Raw genomic sequence first — 16,626 nt, forward strand, 5'->3', positions numbered from 1 at the left:
ATCGAATCAACGCAATATTAGCCACTTTCAACATATGGAAACAAAAGGAACTATGCAAGACTTAAAGACAATGTATGCTTGATCTGAATATGTGTTCGGAGGGGCCATATGGATGGTGTGAAGCAATTGCGGAGCCTCCAGAGGCATGCAGAGGCCAAATTGAGCTCTGTACAGCATCGCCTTGCCTACCCAAATTTTGTAACAATGAAGAGGGCTCCGTATAGCTAGCTCCTCGTTGACATGATTGGTTGACGGTAGGTGGTTGTGGAGGTCCAGTATAAACACTAACTCAATTCCTTGACAGCTTTCTGCACAACAGCTCTGCTCTGCTCTGCTCAGGCAAGCGCAATACCAGATTAACCATGCAGGGCCTTTTAGTATGCAAAACTAACTATGCAAGACGTTTTGTTGTAGGCAGAATATATCAGAGTAAGACTGGCCCATACTCTACACAGACCAGTGAGGCATAACCAATCAGGGCTGCAGCAGCTCTATATGCAAATAGACCATTGCCATACAGTGGGGCAAAAAAGTATTTAGTCAGCCACCAATTGTGCAAGTTCTCCACTTAAAAAGATGAGAGAGGCCTGTAATTTTCATCATAGATACACTTCAACTATGACAGACAAAATGAGAAGAAAAAAATTCTGAAAATCACATTGTAGGATTTTTAATGAATTTATTTGCAAATTATGGTGGAAAATAAGTATTTGGTCACCTACAAACAAGCAAGATTTCTGGCTCTCACAGACCTGTAACTTCTTCTTTAAGAGTCTCCTCTGTCCTCCACTCATTATCTGTATTAATGGCACCTGTTTGAACTTGTTATCAGTATAAAAGACACCTGCCCACAACCTCAAACAGTCACACTCCAAACTCCACTATGGCCAAGACCAAAGAGCTGTCAAAGGACACCAGAAACTAAATTGTAGACCTGCACCAGGGCTCCACGCAAGATGTCACCCCAATGGGGTCAAAATGATCACAAGAACGGTGAGCAAAAATCCCAGAACCACACGGGGGGCCTAGTGAATGACCTGCAGAGAGCTGGGACCAACGTAACAAAGCCTACCATCAGTAACACACTACGCCGCCAGGGACTCAAATCCTGCAGTGCCAGACGTGTCCTCCTGCTTAAGCCAGTACAAAGTATCATGGAATGAAGGCCTATGTTGAACACCACACATTGGCTGCTACTGTAGGCTGAATGACAGAACAGCTATTTCCATGTTAAAATGTTATGGGATACATTTTATGCATTGTTTTTTATAGTAGGACACTGGTTGGCCTACATTATGATCAAATAGCCACAGTAGCCTGCCTGACCACTGTCTGAAACTTTAACTTAATGCGCGTACATCCTCAGTGTTCACAGTAAATGCAGTGTTCACAGTAAACTTTCATGTTTGCGCTCAGCAGACCTGAAATTTGCCCTGGGCCTAAAAAAAGAGGGAACATTTTATATGACCCTGATAAATACGGTGCATTTGGCCTCCCGAGTGACGCAGTGGCACAGCCACTAGAGATTCTGGGTTCAAACCCTGTCACAGCCGGCCGCTACCGGGAGACCCATGGGGCGGCGCACGATTGGCCCAGCGTCGTCCGGGTTAGGGGAGGGTTTGGCCGGCAGGGATGTCCTTGTCCCATTGTGCACTAGCAACTCCTGTGGCGGGCCGGGAGCAGTGCATGCTGACACTGTCACCAGGTGTACAGTGTTTCCCCTGACACATTGGTGCAGCTGGCTTCCAGGTTAAGTGTGCATTGTATCAAGAAGCAGTGCGGCTTGTTTGGGTTGTGTTTTGGAGGACGCACGGCTCTTGACCTTCGCTTCTCCCGAGTCCGTACGGGAGTTGCAGCGATGAGACAAAACTGCATCTACCAATTGGATACCGCGTAACTTGGTAGAAAAAGGGGTACAAAAAAAAGAACTAATGAAAAAAAAGTGTATTCGGAAAGTATTCAGACCCCTTGACTTTTCTCACATTTTCTTACGTTACAGCTTTATTCTAAAATGAATTAAGTATTGTCTAATGTATTATTAATGAAAAACTGAAATATGTCATTCAGACCACTCAGATTCCTCAGTACTTTGTTGAAGCACCTTTGACAGCAATTACATTAAACCATGCTTCACCGTAGGGATGGTGCAAGGTTTCCTCCAGACGTAACTCTTGGCATTCAGGCCAAATAGTTAAATCTTGGTTTCATCAGACCAGAGAATCTTGTTTATCATGGTCTGAGAGTCTTTATTTACCTTTGGCAAACTCCAAGCGGGCTGCCTATTACTGAAGAGTGGCTTCCTTCTGCCTACTCTACCATAAATGCCTGATTGGTGGAGTGCTGCAGAGATGGTTGTCCTTCTGGAAGCTTCTCCCATCTCCACAGAGGAACTCTGGTGCTCTGCCAGAGTGACCATTGGGTTCTTGATCACCTCCCTAACCAAGGCAATTCTCCCCCGATTGCTCAGTTTGGCCAGGCTTCCAGCTCTAGGAAGAGTCTTGGTCGTTTCAAACTTCTTCCATTTAAGAATGATGGAGGCCAATGTGTTTTTGAGGACCTTCAATGCTGCAGACATTTTTTGGTACCTTTTCCCAGATCTGTGCTTCGACACAATCCTGTCTCGGAGCTCTACGGACAATTCCTTCGACCTCATGGCTTGGTTTTTGCTCTGACATGCACTGTCAACTGTGGGACCTTATATAGACAGCTGTAGCCTTTCCAAATAATGTACAATCAATTGAAAATACCACAGCTGGACTCCAATCAAGTTGTATAAACATCTCAAGGATGATCAGTGGAAACAGCATGCACCTGAGCTCAACTTCGAGTCTCATAGCAAAGGATCTGAATACTGACAGTGAAGTCGAAAGTGAACATACACCGTAGCCAAATACATTTAAACTCAGTTTTTCACAGTCCTGACATTTAATCCTAGTACAAATTCCCTGTCTTAGGTCAGTTAGGATCACCACTTTATTTTAAGAATGTGAAATGTCAGAATAATAGTAGAGAGAATGATTTATTTCAGCTTTTATTTCTTTCATCACATTCCCAGTGGGCCAGAAGTTTACATGCACTCAATTGGTATTTGGTAGTGTTGCCTTTAAATTGTTTAACGTGGGTCAAATGTTTCAGGAAGCCTTCCACAGGCTTCCCACAATAAGTTGGGTGAATTTTGGCTCATTCCTCCTGACAGAGCTGGTGTTTCTGAGTCAGGTTTGTAGGCCTCCTTGCTCACACACGCTTTTTCAGTTCTGCCCACAAATTTTCTATAGGGTTGAGGTCAGGGCTTTGTGATGGCCAATCCAATTGTTGTCCTTAAGCCATTTTGCCACAACTTTGGAAGTTTGTTTGGGGTCTTTGCCCATTTGGAAGACCCATTTGCGACCAAGCTTTAACTTCCTGACTGATGTCTTGAGATGCTGCATCAATATATCCACATCATTTTCATTCCTCATGACGCCATCTATTTTGTGAAGTGCACCAGTCCCTCCTGCAGCAAAGCACCCACACAACATGATGTTGCCACCCCCGTGCTTCACGGTTGGGATGATGTTCTACGGCTTGCAAGCCTCGCCCTTTTTCCTCCAAACATAATGGCCAACCAGTTCTATTTTTGTTTCATCAGACCAATTCTCCAAAAAGTATGATATTTGTCCCCATGTGCAGTTGCAAACCGTGGTCTGGCTTTTTTATGGCGGTTTTGGAGCAGTGGCTTCTTCCTTGCTGAGCGGCCTTTCAGGTTATGTCGATATAGGACTCATTTTACTGTGGATATAGATACTTTTGTACCTGTTTCCTCCAGCATCTTCACAAGATCCTTTGCTGTTTTTCCAAGATTGATTAGCACTTTTCGCACCAAAGAATGTTAATCTTCCTGAGCGGTATGACAGCTGCATGGTCCCATGGTGTTTATACTTGCGTACTATTGTTTGTACAGATGAACGTGGTACCTTCAGACGTTTGGATATTGCTCCCACGGATGAACCAGACTTGTAGAAGTCTATAATTTTTTTCTGAGGTCTTGGCTGATTTCTTCTGATTTTCCCATGATGTCAAGCAAAGAGGCACTGAGTTTGACGGTAGGCCTTGAAATACAGTGGGGAGAACAAGTATTTGATACACTGCCGATTTGGCAGGTTTTCCTACTTACAAAGCATTTAGAGGTCTGTAATTTTTATCATAGGTACACTTCAACTGTGAGAGACGGAATCTAAAACAAAAATCAAGAAAATCACATTGTATGATTTTTAAGTAATTCATTTGCATTTTATTGCATGACACAAGTATTTGATACATCAGAAAAGCAGAACTTAATACTTGGTACAGAAATTTTGTTTGCAATTACAGAGATCATACATTTCCTGTAGTTCTTGACCAGGTTTGCACACACTGCAGCAGGGATTTTGGCCCACTCCTCCATACAGATTTTCTCCAGATCCTTCAGGTTTCGGGGCTGTCACTGGGCAATACGGACTTTCAGCTCCCTCCAAAGATTTTATATTGGGTTCAGTTCTGGAGACTGGCTAGGCCACTGCAGGACCTTGAGATGCTTCTTACGGAGCCACTCCTTAGTTGCCTTGGCTGTGTGTTTCGGGTCGTTGTCATGCTGGAAGACCCAGCCACGACCCATCTTCAATGCTCTTACTGAGGGAAGGAGGTTGTTGGCCAAGATATCGCGATACATGGCCGCATGCATCCTCCCCTTAATACGGTGCAGTCGTCCTGTCCCCTTTGCAGAAAAGCATCCCCAAAGAATGATGTTTCCACCTCCATGCTTCACGGTTGGGATGGTGTTCTTGGGGTTGTACTCATCCTTCCTCTTCCTCCAAATACGGCGAGTGGAGTTTAGACCAAAAAGCTCTATTTTTGTCTCATCAGACCACATGACCTTCTCCCATTCCTCCTCTGGATCATCCAGATGGTCATTGGCAAACTTCAGACGGGCCTGGACATGCGCTGGCTTGAGCAGGGGGACCTTGCATGCGCTGCAGGATTTTAATCCATGGGTGCAGGTCCTGCCGTGTAGTTCTGTGCTGATCTCTCACCTTCCTCATGATCATTGATGCCTCACAAGGTGAGATCTTGCATGGAGCCCCAGACCGAGGGTGATTGACCGTCATCTTGAACTTCTTCCATTTTCTAATAATTGCGCCAACAGTTGTTGCCTTCTCACCAAGCTGCTTGCCTATTGTCCTGTAGCCCATCCCAACCTTGTGCAGGTTTACAATTTTATCCCTGATGTCCTTACACATCTCTCTGGTCTTGGCCATTGTGGAGAGGTTGGAGTCTGTTTGATTGAGTGTGTCGACAGGTGTCTTTTATACAGGTAACGAGTTCAAACAGGTGCAGTTAATACAGGTAATGAGAGCCGTAATCTGTGAGAGCCGTAATTCTTACTGGTTGGTAGGTGATCAAATACTTATGTCATGCAATAAAATGCAAATTAATTACTTAAAAATCATATAATGTGATTTTCTGGATTTTTGATTTTAGATTCCATCTCTCACAGTTGAAGTGTACCTATGATACAAATTACAGACCTCTACATTTTTTGTAAGTGGGAAAACTTGCAAAATCGGCAGTGTATCAAATACTTGTTCTCCCCACTGTACATCCACAGGTACACCTCCAAGTGACTCAAATTATGTCAATTGGCCTATCAGAAGCTTCTTCAGCCATGACATTATTTTCAGGAATTTTCCAAGCTGTTTGAAGGCACAGTCAACTTAGTGTATGTAAACTTCTGACCCACTGGAATTGTGATACAGTGAAATAATCAGTCTGTAAACAATTGTTGGAAAAATGACTTTGTCATGCAAAGTAGATGTCCTGACTAGCCAAAACTATAGTTTGCTAACAAGAAATTTGTGGAGTGGTTGAAAAACGAGTTTAAGGACTAAGTGTATGTAAACTTCTGACTTCAACTGTATGTAATTGAAGTATTTCAGTTTTTATTTGTAAACATTTCTAAAAACCTGTTTTCACTTTGTCATTATTGTAAAGGCCGTTGTTTGTGGAAGATATTGTGTGTTAATATTTAATGAATCAACCTGAACACTGAAATTAAAAACAACAAACTGAACGAATGAAACCGAAACAGTTCTGTCTGGTGCAGTATACAAACACTCAACAGAAAATAATCACCCACAACTCAAGGGTGAAAACAGGCTACCTTAGTACGGTTCTCAATCAGGGACAACGATTGACAGCTGCCTCTGATTGAGAACCATACCAGGCCAAACACAGAAATCCCAAATCATAGAAAAAAAGAACATAGACTGCCCACCCCAACTCACGCCCTGACCATACTAAAACATACTAAAACAAAGACAAAACGAAGGAACTAAGGTCAGAACGTGACAATTATGGGGGTAGTGTGTGTAGATTGCTGAGTTTTTTTTATTTAATCCATTTTAAAATAAGGATGTAACGTAAAAAAATGTGGAAAAACTCTAGGGGTCTGAATACTTTCCGAAGGCAATCAGAGAGCTAGAGGGGGGGTTATTGAACACACTGTCAGCCTAATGGAGTATTTGGGGTATTGGCCCTATATTGATTGTCTAGTTGTGTTATATTCTACACTGAGTGCACAAAACATTAGGAACAACTGCTCTTTCCATGACATAGGCTGACCAAGTAAATCCAGGTGAAAGCTAGGATCCCTTATTGATGTCACCTGTTAAATTCACTTCAATCAGTGTTGATGAAGGGGAGGAGACAATTTAAAGAAGGATTTTTATCCTTGAGACAATTGAGACATGGATGGTGTGTGTGCCATTCTGAGGGGGAATGGCCAAGACAAAATATTTAAGTGCCTTTGAATGGGGTATGGTAGTAGGTGCCAGGCACACCGGTTTGAGTGCGTCAAGAACTGCAAAGCGGCTGGCTTTTTCATGCCTAACAGTTACCCGTATGTAGGACATCCAGCGAACTTGATGTCAATATGGACCAGCATCCCTGTGGAACCCTTTCGACACCTTGTAGAGTCCATGTCCCGACGAATTAAGGATGTTCTGAGGGCAAAATGGGGTGCAAATCAATTTTGGCAAGGTGTTCCTAATGTTTTGTACATGCAGTGTACATTTACCTTGTAGCCTATACGTCATAAATCTAATAGTGCACAATATGCTAGTGGCATTGTTGTTTTCAGACTAAATATTATGCATTAATATAAGCCTAAATGTGAATAAAACTATGTAAAGGAAAAAGGTTATTCTTGAATGATAATCAGATTGTATTGGAATGCTTGGAATGTGTGATGCATTATTTAAATCATGTAATGTAAAATTATGAGGCTTCATGGGTGTTTCACTGTAACATTGGCCGAGTAAAATACCATAAAGTATCAGGAAAAAGTATAGCCTGAAACATACTCCCATTCATAACCATGTATGCACCCCAATAGGCTGACAGTGTGTTCAATAACCCTCCCTCTATCTCTCTGTCAGGGCTGGGGCCATGCAGGCAAATGCTATAGTAGAACATTAACCGGACCAGATGGTTGCCATAGCACAGCCACTGTAAATTCAATTTAAGGCAGTTACATCATGACATCATCCAACCAGCAGTCTATATATACACCCCTCCCCAATCTGAGGGATTGAAAACGTTTGGTGGGTCTGGACAGGTACAATCCTAGATAGGAACCTTTTACGGGAGGACGTACAGTTTAGGTGTGTACGAGTTTGTGTGGGAGCCCTTTGGACTTTAGAGAACCCCTTTTGGCCCTGTGTGACTGTTTTGGCTGATAAGGTGAACCATGTGCTCGGGTAGCTTTGCCAAGTCCCTGGGCATCACCTTGATCCCCCTGGCCATCTTGTGTGTGCTCAGTAACATCCTGCTCTTCTTCCCTGGGGGGCTGGTCGCTGACGACAATGACCATATCACTAAAGAGGTGTGGTACTTTGGGGGCATCATGGGATCTGGGGTTCTGGTAAGTCAACTGTTATGGAAGGGATGGAAAAGGGCTTTGACGTGGGGCTTTTAATAACTTCTAATAACTCTCTAATGTACACATTTCTAATTTCAATGGTTTTACTTGAATATCTCTATTCAACATGTGGAGAAACATAGAAATGTACCAATATTGTCTTGAGCCTTTCAGAAAACAGTTGAACAGTCAGGCAGACATATACAGTTGTGGCTATAGCCTATGCGGTGTGTTTAGGAGACCGTCTCTGCCTACAAGACAGCTTTAGTGAGATGAACGGTCCTTTTGAAAAGCTTTGTTTCCTACTGCGAACTAGACTGTGGATTTTGGTTGAGAGGCTGGGAGTGGGTCAGATGTAAATCATTTATAATCTATTATAACTGCATAATAGTATATGAGGTACAATTTGTCCTTCCTGTTGCCGATGACAGACACCGTAGCCTCCCTACTATTCGGGTACAAGCCAATATGATTGTCTGTGCTATAGTGAGCATTTACAAAATAGAGAGCAGTCTTCCTGGTCTTATCTAAATGGTTGTATGATGTCTTTCTGTCCAGATCTTAATCAATAGTTGTGTATCCGAATGGTTGTGCGTATATTGTTGCGGTCTGATCCTAATGATTGTGTGCTGTATATCTTTCTGAACAGATGACCCTCCCAGCACTGGTCTTCCTAGGACTCAAAAACAATGACTGCTGCGGTTGCTGTGGCAACGAGAGTTGTGGAAAGAGATTTGCGGTGAGTGACGTTACATGGAGAGAAAAAAAACATGCAACTTAACATATTTATTTAGTTAAAGCATGGGGCATCCAAAGCAGTACACTGGCAATTCACAGGACTCCTATAGACAAAGCCCTCATTATACTGGTGGCCAGCAGATAAGAGAAGCGTACAGTTATGACTATAATTACTGTTCCCTGAAGAAGGCAATGGGGAGTTTGCACACTACCACCCTCTACTGAAGAGCATTAGATCACGCCTGACAAGGCCAATCAACACCGTGCCTCACCGTAAGCCCGGTCTTCCACAGGTGATAAATCGGAGGATTCATTCTTTCAATTGTGCTCTTGTACCTCATTTCCCTCCTTCATGGAACAGTAGCTATAGTCATAACTGTACATTCCCTTTCAGTAGGTCAACTCAGTACTAAACAGCTATGGGGATAGAAAATCACACCCTAAGCAGACCCCAGCGGACACCAAATGAAAAGGGCGACGGCAGACCACACCGAGTTCCAACCCGACAGAAAACCTGCCTTTGTGATACATGAGATTGGCTTACAAGATGTGTTAAAGAAATCCTTTCAGATAATATACCATATCGCCCAGTCATCATCATCACAATATCCTCACCAAGACCCCTTCAAAATGGTGCACAGTCCAGCTTATTGTCCACTGTATGCTCACATATTGAAAGGATCTCTTAACAAATTGTGTAAGTCAATCTTATCTGATTATGTACCATGAAATAGAAGCACACTTCAATCAATAAATCACATTTATTTCGTAAAGCTCTTTTTATATCAGCAATTGTCTGTGTTTTACAGATATCCAGCATAAAACCTATAATGAATAGAGGGTGCAAACACTTCAAGACTAAGGTCAGGTGGCTTTTCATGCTTTAGGAAGTCAGGGTATGTGGGTGTGATGGTAAGAGACATGGCAGTTCGGGATCAGTTCAGGTCACACCAGGTAGTCAGCAGCACGGGAGAGGCAGCCCAACCAGGTGGATTGGGGACAGGCACAGCCAGGAATCATCAGGCAAGGGTGTCCTCAGGCGTAGAGTGAGATAAATGGGCTAATTAGTGGGGGCATTCAGATCCAATGTTTTATTGATATTCATTCTTTAATTGACTATTAATTACACTTCATATTGCACACGTTTATGAACATATCCTTTAATAAATCTCAACATAATTTCACTTCATATATGTTACATTTTTCTTATTAAAAGTTGTGAAAGGTTTTCTAAACAAGTTCATGCCAACAACTGCTTGCTCAGTAAGCACAACTTTTATTTTGAAACTATCAGACCAGCGGTGAAAAAAAAGACTGCTGCAACCTGATTGGCTGAATGCGATAAGCAACATCCGGGACTAGCATTAGGCACTCAAGTATGGTGGTGGAAAATTGTGTTTCACAAAGAAAGTATGGATATTTTCCCACCTTCTGGCTATTAAATTGATTTAAGGAGGAAATTGACTCCTTTGCAGCCTGAATGGAGAATGTTTTATGTATGAACCTGTGCACGGTGGATAGGAGTGCTGTCGGCTGCAGACATTCACTTTGGACTGTAAAATTATGACTCAATATCGCCATCTGTTGACCTTTGGCTAGATGCCGCCAGACCCCTGGTGGATTGGGCACATACACCGTTAGGTATTTCCTGCCTTTCGCTGTCATATGCTGGAGAAACAGCTTCCACAATCCACTGGGAGAGACACTGTTTAGAAAGCGCTCTACCACGAGCCGGATTAGAAAAACAGAATTTAAAAAATTGGTCACACAAACTGGTCCGCTCAAGTATGCTTAATGCTTATAGTATGCTTAATGCTCTTACCGGACACAGGGCATGTACCGCTCTGCTCTTTAGAAGAGAAACAGAGGGCAAAAACTCAAAAGCTAGAGAGAGACCTGTAGGACATAGTCATGACCTTGGAGGCGAAGGTCACAACGTGACTTTAGAGTTGCCAAAGGAGCACATTATACAGGAGGGGTGAACAGATAACGGGTGGAGATCTCCACCACCCGTAGCTGAGGCCAAAGCCACGAGTAGAGCGGTCTTGTAGGAGAGGATCTTCAGATCCACGGACTCCACCGATTCAAATGGGGCATCAGCACATCCAAAACCCAAGCCAAATCCCATATAGCCGCAATAGGTTTAGAAACCGGCCTGAGACAGTGCACACCTTTTAAAACCGCACTGCCAGGGGAAGAGTGCCCCCAGGAGTGGCATCATCAATTTTCACATGAAACGCTGAATTAGCTGCCATATACACCTTCCAAGTAATTAATCTGCGTTTCGTGGTTTATCGCTTGTGGAAGGCGTGGCTTAGCTACAGCGCTCTCTTACCACCCGACCAATAGTATTATTGATCTCACACTAGTACCATACTGCAGCATTGTTTAGGACGGTGCCATTGCTTTCAACAGATTTTGGGGCAAAAGGATCAATTGATTGATTGTCCATTGTTGCATTGGTTGGCTCAAGGAAATAATTATTTCAAACTGTTGCTGATATATCAATCTGATATGCTCACAGAATAAGTAAGACCTAAAGTCCATCCTGACCTAGGATCAGGAGCCCAGACCTGTCCATATAATCTTATCAATTATGGTCTGAAAGCCAAACTGATCCTTACTCAGACGCTGTATGGACACGGGCCCTGAACACTAGTGTTAGTCCACCAAGTTAAAAGTAGGAGGGGCTAACAAAGTCTATTTGAGTCACTTGGATGGCCTGGATTCAATACCCAGATTGATTGAATTGAACCTCGACCTGTGATCTTTATTTTCCTCAGATGTTCACCTCGATCATCTTTGCTGCGGTGGGGGTTCTGGGGGCTGGCTACTCCATCATTGTGTCTGCTGTTGCCATTCATAATGGACCAATGTGCCTCTATACCAATGGTACAACAGAGTTATGGACCAACCCCTTTGTTGACGGGTAAGAACAGTTTTACCACTCAAACACATTGTTGTTAATAACCTCTTGAAGCTAGGGGCACTATTTTTATGTTTGGAAAAATAACGTTCCCAAAGTAAACGGCCTATTTCTCAGGGCCAGATGCTAGAATATGCATAGAATTGACAGATTATGATATAAAACACTCTAAAGGTTCCAAAACTGTCAACATTTTGTCTGTGAGTTAAACAGAACTGATATTGCAGGCTAAAACCTGAGGAAAATCCAATCAGGAAGTGCCCCTGTTTTTGAAACCTCTCTGTTCTTATGCATCCCTATTGTCCATTTAAAGGGATATCAACCAGATTCCTTTTTCTATGGCTTCCCTAAGGGGTCAACAGCCTTTAGACGTAGTTTCAGGCTTTTATTTTGAAGAATGAGCGTGAACGACCACATTGCGTAAGTGGATAGGTGGGGGCTCTCAGAGTGAGTTGTGCGCAAAAGAGAAAGACGGCCATTGTTACTCCCGGTCCTAGTGGAAAACCAACTGTCCCGGTTGATATATTATCGAATAGATATTTGAAAAACACCCTGAGGATTGATTATAAAAAAAACATTTGACATGTTTCTGTGGACATTATGGATATAATTTGGAATTTTTGTCTGCGTTGTCGTGACCGCTCTTTCCGGTGGATTCCTGGGCATAATGCACCAAACTAACGGAGGTATTTGGATATTAAAAAAAACTTTATGGAACAAAAGGAACATTTGTTGTCTAACTGGGAGTCTCGTGAGTGAAAACATCCGAAGATCATCAAAGGTAAAATATTAATTTGATTGCTTTTCTGATTTTCGTGACCAAGTTACCTGATGCTAAGTGTACTTCTTGTTTTGTCGAGCGATCACTAAACTTACACAAACGCTTGTATTGCTTTCGCTGTAAAGCATAATTTCAAAATCTGAGATGACAGGTGGATTAACAAAAGGCTAAACTGTGTTTTGTAATATTGCACTTGTGATTTCATGAATATGAATATTTTCTAGTAATATTATTTGACTGTGGAGCTATGCTATTTTCCTCATTAAAATGCAAATTAATTTAACATTTTTGGACATACGTTTTTCTGGATTTTTTTGTTGTTATTCTGTCTCACTGTTCAAATAAACCTACCATTAAAATTATAGACGGATCATTTCTTTGTCAGTGTGCAAACGTACAAAATCAGCAGGGTATCAAATAGTTTTTTCCCTCACTGTACCTCACTCACTCACTGTCACTCAGATAAGATTCAGCACACTGCAATGTATTTTACTTTTTGCTTCACCATTTTCACCAGTGACTACCTGAATAACCACACCCTGTGGAAGGACTGTACAGCACCTGAGGGCATTGTGACCTGGCACCTGACCTTGTTTTCCATGCTGCTGGTGATGGGCCTGCTGCAGGCTGTACTCTGTGCCATCCAGGTCATCAACGGACTCATCGGTGCCATCTGTGGAGACTCCTGTGGCCGCTGTGGGGTAGGAGGACCAACCCTCGTCTTGAAACACCACAATCTTAAATAAACATCTAGCCCATATGCCAAATTGGGGTCACAAATACTTTTGCTCTCGTGGAACATACCTTTTAACTAATTGTATTCTAAAGCACAGAGCTGGACTGGACCTGCCCACATCTAACGCTCAATAAGGCTAGCCCCCTATTGACATTTTCACCCACCTGTGTCACTGACCTCTCGGGCCATGTGTTGTCTGACCATGAACTCCAGTGAGCTTAGCAACAATTAGCTCATCCGTGATTGTCACACTAATACACTGTATAAATATGTTTGTATTTGAGTAAGAGTTGATTTGAAAGTTTTGTCCTGTGTTTGTCTTTCAGAGTACTGATGGTGCAGTCTAAGGATGTTTGAGCCTCTCAGAAGACTTGTTATAACTGGCTTTCTATAAGGTGTATTTAATTTTAGTTAAATATATATATTTTTAAATTCAACAATTTCCTACCTACCTAACTTGATGGCCTTTTGCATAGAAAAGATTAGATTTATTTAAAATGAAGATAATACTTAACGTAATCAAATGTATTATTCAATATGTTTAAAACATGAGAGCAGTTTTTACAAGTTATATTATAATTTCACCGTAAAAGACATGTCCAACAGAACACTTGGCATCAATTAAATCTATCAAATATGTATCTCATTTCATTGAAAATCATTTTAGCTATTTAAAAACACGAAAAAAAAAAAAACGTCATAAAAGTTTGACAGAGTGAGTGGACCACACCTGTGTTGGCCTTATTTTAGTAGGCCTGTGGGTTAAGTTAAGAATTTGTTCTTAACCGACTTGCCTAATTCAATAAAAGGTTCAATAAGATACATTTAAAAAGTCGTCTTATAACTTTATTCTGGCTACGTCTTAATGGAGGGACATGGCTAGCTTCCCGCCGCTGTGTCACGGCATGGGGTTACTGAGGAGTCTGTCGTGTTGGGTTGGGTTATCCATGACATTATGAGGATGTTGATTCCACTATATTATACAAACACACAACAATGTAGGTATCTCCAACCCAGACCCGATTTGCATTAAACATGTTTGAATGGTAGATGCAAAGCCATGTATTTAAATACTTGTACTTTATAAATATATGGCTCTGGATAGACCTAGTTGGCTAGGGTGTGTGGCGCGGTAATATAATGGTAGTGGATATTTTGTGTGTGTATATACTGTTGAAGTCGGCAGTTCACATACACATTGGCAAAATACATTTAAACTCAGTATTTCGCAATTCATGACATTTAACCCTAGTAAAAATTCCCTGTTTTAGGTCAGTTAAGATCATCACTTTATTTTAAGTGTCAGAATAATAGTAGAGAGAATTATTTCAGCTTTTTGTTCTTTCATCACATTCCCAGGGGGACAGAAGTTTACATTCACTCAGTATTTGGTTGCATTGCCTTTAAATTGTTTAACTTGGGTCAAATGTTTTGGGTAGACTTCCACAAGCAGAGCTGGTGTAACTCAGTCAGGTTTGTAGGCCTCCTTGATCACATGCGCTTTTTCAGTTCTGCCCACAACTTTTCTATAGGATTGAGGTCAGGGCTTTCTGATGGCCGCTCCAATACCTTGACTTTGTTGTCCTTAAGCCATTTTGCCACAACTTTGGAAGTATGCTTGGGGTCATTGTCCATTTGGAAGACCCATTTGCGACCAATACCTCAATATATCCAGATAATTTTCCTGTCTCATGATGCCATCTATTTTGTGAAGCGCACCAATCCCTCCTGCAGCAAACCACCTCCATAACATGATGCTGCCACCCCCAGCTTCACAGTTGGGATGGTGTTCTTCGGCTTGCAAGCCTCACCCTTTTCCCTCCAAACATAACGAAGGTCATTATGGCCAAACAGTTCTATTTGTGTTTCATTAGACCAGAGGACATTTCTTCAAAAAGTATGATTTTTGTCCCCATGTGCAGTTGCAAACCGTAGTCTGGAATTGTTTATGGCGGTTTTGGAGCAGTGGCTTCCTTGCTGAGCGGCCTTTCAGGTTATGTCGATATAGGACTCGTTTTACTCTGGATATAGATACTTTTGTACCCGTTTCCTCCAGCATCTTCACAAGGTCCTTTGCTGTTGTTCAGGGATCGATTTGCATTTTTTGCACCAACGTACGTTCATCTCTAGGAGACGGAGCACGTCTCCTTCCTGAGCGGTATGACGGCTGCGCGGTCCCATGGTGTTTATACTTGCGTACTATTGTTTGTAAAGATAAACGTGGTAACTTCAGGCGTTTTGAAATTGCTCCCAAGGATGAACCAGACTTGTGGAGGTATATACTTTTTTTCCTGAGGTCTTGGCTAATTTCCTTTGATTTCCCCATGATGTCAAGCAAAGAGGCACTGACTTTGAAGGTAGGCCTTGAAATACGTCCACAGGTACAACTCCAATTTTGTTAATTAGCCTATCAGAAACTTCTAAAGCCCTTACATAATGTTCTGGAATTTTTCAAGCTGTTTAAAGGCACAGTCAACTGAGTGTATGTAAACTTCTGACCCACTGGAATTGTGATACAGTGAATTATAAGTGAAATAATCTGTCTGTAAACAATTGTTGGAAAAATTACTTGTGTCATGCACAAAGTAGATGTCTTAACCGACTTGCCAAAACTATAGTTCGTTAACAAGAAATTTGTGGAGCGGTTGAAAAATGAGTTAATGACTCCAACCTAAGTGTACGTACACTTCAGACTTCAACTGTATATGTGTGTCTGTTTATGTATACACTCACTCACAAATTATTTTTAATATTTTCTACATTGTAGAATAATAGTGAACACATCAAAACTATTAAATAACCCATATGGAATCATGTAACCAAAAATGTGTTAATATCAAAATAGATTTTATATTTGAGATTCTTCAAAGTAGCCCACCATTTGCATAGTCTTGGCAGTCTCTCAACCATCTTCACCTGGAATGCTTTTCCAACAGTCCTGAAGGGGTTCCCACATATGCTGAGCACTTGTTGGCTGCTTTTCCTTCACTCTGCGGTCCAACTTATCCCAAACCATCTCAGTTGGGTTGAGGTTGGGTGATTGTGGAGGCCAGGTCATCTGATGTAGCACTCCATCACTCTCCTTCTCGGTCAAATAGCCTGTACACAACCTGGGGGTGTGTTGGGTCATTGTCCTGTTGAAAAACAAATGATAGTCCCACTAAGCGTAAACCAGATGGGGTGATGTATCGCTGCAGAATGCTGTGGTAGCCATGCTGGTTAAGTGTGCCTTGAATTCTAAATAAATCACTGACAGTGTCACCAACAAAGCACCATCACACCTCCTCCTTCATGCTTCACGGTGGGAACCACACATGTGGAGATCAACCGTTCACCTACTCTGCGTCTCACACAGACACAGCGGTTGGAACCAAAATCTCACATTTTAACTCAGACCAAAGGACAGATTTCCACTGGTCTAATATCCATCGCTTGTGTTTCTTGGCCCAAGTAAGTCTCTTTTTCTTATTGCTGTCCTTTAGTAGTGGTTTCTTTGCAGAAATTTTACCATG

At 42.1% G+C, this 16,626-nt stretch overlaps 1 protein-coding gene across 1 annotated transcript; it reads left to right on the forward strand.

The window, feature by feature from the left end:
• The first annotated feature begins 7,540 nt into the window (after positions 1-7,540).
• On the forward strand, positions 7,541-13,960 carry LOC110521852 (transmembrane 4 L6 family member 4). Its single transcript, XM_021599782.2, has 5 exons — positions 7,541-7,936; positions 8,583-8,672; positions 11,455-11,600; positions 12,896-13,079; positions 13,441-13,960. The coding sequence occupies exons 1-5, from the start codon at positions 7,763-7,765 to the stop codon at positions 13,459-13,461; spliced, it is 615 nt and encodes a 204-aa protein (XP_021455457.1). The 5' UTR covers positions 7,541-7,762; the 3' UTR covers positions 13,462-13,960.
• The last annotated feature ends 2,666 nt before the right edge of the window (positions 13,961-16,626 follow it).

This window comes from Oncorhynchus mykiss, chromosome 30 (genome assembly GCF_013265735.2).
Source record: "Oncorhynchus mykiss isolate Arlee chromosome 30, USDA_OmykA_1.1, whole genome shotgun sequence".
In the NCBI taxonomy this organism is placed as follows: domain Eukaryota; kingdom Metazoa; phylum Chordata; class Actinopteri; order Salmoniformes; family Salmonidae; genus Oncorhynchus; species Oncorhynchus mykiss.